The following is a 3,396-nucleotide window of genomic DNA, read 5'->3' on the forward strand; positions in this document are numbered from 1 at the left end:
TCCCCTAGTTTATTCACATTATCTCAAGAGTCAAGGCCACCAATATTTTTGATACACACGACAGTCCAGATCAAGTCCATGTTTTGGGGAAAAAGTGGGTTTGGGACTTTGGGTGTTAGAAGCTTCGAAGCCTTTATAGTACCTTTTTACCAATAATGTTATGTCAATTGTCAATTATAATAACATTGACCTAAAAGGAAAAAAACTTTATCTACCCGATGGGTCAATAACCCACTATTAATAAAAGTAGATAAATAATGAAATTCAACTTATCAGTTCTAATAATTTTTTAATACTCTATTTTTAGTGGGTTAACTACCCACCGGATAGATTTTTTTTTGGCCCACACTGATGACCCGTTGGTAAGAAGAAGGACCCTACTGGACCAGCACCTCGCTCAGGTCAGCCAGCCCAGCTATACAGGTCAACGCTTGAGAGTGGGGGATATAAGGGAATCCTTACTCCCAAGCACGAGCAGATAGTGGGATTCGAACTTGTAATCTCCAAGTAACAAGGTGAGTTCCCCACCATCTTCACCAAGCTTGCTTGTTACCCACTGGATAGATGTAGTTTGCCCGACCTAAAACAATCTGCGCCAGCTACGTACAATCATAAGTGATAAGACACCAGTATAGCCAGTACTTATGATTATATACAGCCTGACATACGGTTGCTCACTTCAATTGTCAATATTGGTGGGCGTCAACGTTGGGGAACGAATTGAAATCAACTTTAAGAGATCAAGTGATAACATACTCACATTACTCTTAGGTCAATACTTTCTTTATATTACAGTATTACACTACCCAAAAAAAAGTATCTTCTCAACTTTCAAAATATATCCCAGATATTATGATGATACTATACTATATATACATAATAAATCTACTGAAGCTCTAGAATAATACCGTATAAATTATCTACTTCTTTCTACATCGTTTATTATGTTCATTATCATATAAAAAATCTCCTCAAAACTTGCGTAATATTAATTTATTTACGTAATTGCTTGGCTATGAAGTATTAAGGCCAAATTTAGTGCTTCTAAGTTTTACTTATTACTTCCCACTTCACTCTTTCTTGAAAATCTGGCAATGGAGGGTGAGCACAATGGGAAATCTGGCTTTACACTGCCGGTGCCGGTGCCGGCGCCGGCAGTTGAGGAGCTAGAGGCCAACAACAATCAGTTATCCCTTATAGAAGGAAACACTTCGCTTTTTAAGACTTTCTTCAATGGTGCCAACACCATCCTAGGTTAGTTGTTCTTTTTCCTTGTTAGATGTATAAAAATAGAGGTACCTTACTACTTGTGATTTTTCTAATTGTAGCACCTTTATCTATAACATAATGTATGCGGTTCGCATGTTATTGAGATGTTATATGGACCGTTAATATCAGTCCTTTTCTTTTATTTTGTTAATTCCACTTTTTCTTTGAAAACTATTAAGATATTCTAGTTTGATTATATTTTCTACTAATTTATAAAAAGTATGTGTTAATAATAATTTTGGTATAATTTATATGTAATTTGTAGAATTGTTACAAATTTTTTTTTTTTGATATTAAACGCAACCAACTTAAATAACGATGTCAAATATAGTCTTACACTCCGAGATCAGAAAATCCTTACAATAACCAGGGGGTGGGAGAACATATTGCTGCAGTCAGGATACGAGAATTGTTACAAATTGTTCAATCTATCTCTAGATTTTGCAATTGGATTTAAGGGCATGTTCGGCAAAAGTAGCTGTTGTAATAGATAGTTATAAAAAGCTAGTTAAAAAGTTGTTGTCTAACAGCTCCTAAATCTATGACGAAACTAAATTACATTTTTTGTGGGTATGTTTTCCAGGAAATGGAGTTATACTAGTTCCCTATGCATTAGCTTCAGGAGGTTGGTTGAGCTTGATTTTGCTTTTCACCATATCCATTCTTGCTACTTACACGGGCCTTCTAGTAAAACGGTGCATGGAGGTCGATCCAAAAATCAAAAGTTATTCCGACATAGGAGAACATGCTTTTGGAAAAATTGGTAAAATTATTGTATCAATAGTGCTATATGCAGATCTTTATATGGCTACCACAGGTTTTCTAATTTTAGAAGGAGACAATCTACACAATTTATTTCCCAAAGTTGCAATTCATGCATTTGGGATATCAATTGATGGAAAATCAAGTTTTATTATTATTATCGCGCTAATTCTTCTTCCTACAGTGTTGTTGGATAATTTAAGCATTTTTGCATACATCTCAGCTACTGGTTGTTTAGCTGCTCTATTGGTTCTTGCATCAATTGTATGGGTGGGAGCATTTGATGGTGTTGGTTTCCACCAAGCTCAAAGTGCTACACTTCTCAACTGGAAAGGCCTACCAACTTCTATCAGCTTATATATGCTATGTTATACTTCACATCCTGTTTTTCCTACCTTATACACTTCCATGCAAAAAAAACATAACTTCTTTAAGGCATTGTTGCTTTCTTTTGCCTTCTCCACATTCATATATGCTTCAATGGCAATCTTAGGGTACCTTATGTTTGGTTCGACAGTCGAGTCACAAATTACTTTGAACCTTCCAAGTCATAAGGTGAGCTCGAAAATTGCAATATATACTACGGTGATCACTCCTCTAGTGAAATATGCACTATTGTTGAAACCTGTGGTTATTACTACGGAAGGTTGGTTTTCAGGCAAGTACATAAAGAATATGTTTGTCAGGGTTGTCATTAGAGTGATTTTGGTTGCTACACAAGTTATTGTAGCGTTGGCGCTTCCATTCTTTGGATATCTAATGGCACTTGCTGGAGCATTGCTAGGTGCTACAAGCTCACTTACAATTCCATGCTTGTGCTACTTGAAGATTTCAAGCACTAAGGTTAACCAAAGATTAGTTGAGCGTGTCTTAATATGGGGAATTGTATGCTCAAGTGTATTGATTTTAGTATCTGGTACATACACTTCTTTGGTGCATATAGTAGAGGAAATCATGCATAAATAGTTAAAAACTTCCTCTAATTTTGTAGACCTTTTTATGTATGATATTGTTTCAAATCACTTAGCTGATAAGCAATGGTTGTGTATCATTTCATATTAATGTAGTGTTTTATTTCCCTAATAATATGTGATGTTACCTCAATTTATACCTATATAGTTTTTCATTTCTAAAAGTATTCGAGATAACCCTTTTAAATAATATATACTTCCTCCATTTCACAATAAGTGAAACACAAAGAAAGTGGGGAGTTATCGAGTTATCAAAGAATTTAGAGAGAGAAAATTGGGACAACAATAAAGTAGAGTGAAGAAGTATTGAAGTTGTGGTTCCCTCTTATTTTTTGGTGGTATATTTGTAATAAAACTATAAGAGTGAACTTTTTTTTACTATTTGGAGCTTGGT

The 3,396-nt window shown here is 35.0% G+C and overlaps 1 protein-coding gene across 1 annotated transcript; it reads left to right on the top strand.

The window, feature by feature from the left end:
• The first annotated feature begins 634 nt into the window (after window positions 1-634).
• On the top strand, window positions 635-3,115 carry LOC104904808 (amino acid transporter AVT1I). Its single transcript, XM_010693202.4, has 2 exons — window positions 635-1,254; window positions 1,853-3,115. Exons 1-2 carry the CDS (start codon window positions 1,095-1,097, stop codon window positions 2,995-2,997), a joined length of 1,305 nt encoding a protein of 434 aa, XP_010691504.2. The 5' UTR covers window positions 635-1,094; the 3' UTR covers window positions 2,998-3,115.
• Window positions 3,116-3,396: the final 281 nt, after the last annotated feature.

This window comes from Beta vulgaris, chromosome 9 (assembly GCF_026745355.1).
Source record: "Beta vulgaris subsp. vulgaris cultivar EL10 chromosome 9, EL10.2, whole genome shotgun sequence".
In the NCBI taxonomy this organism is placed as follows: domain Eukaryota; kingdom Viridiplantae; phylum Streptophyta; class Magnoliopsida; order Caryophyllales; family Amaranthaceae; genus Beta; species Beta vulgaris.

Coding starts and splice junctions, on each gene's coding strand:
- LOC104904808 (XM_010693202.4), top strand. CDS start 1,095: ATGGAGGGTGAGCACAATGGGAAATCTGGCTTTACACTGCCGGTGCCG. Junction 1,255..1,852: donor TGGTGCCAACACCATCCTAG/GTTAGTTGTTCT, acceptor TATGTTTTCCAG/GAAATGGAGTTATACTAGTT.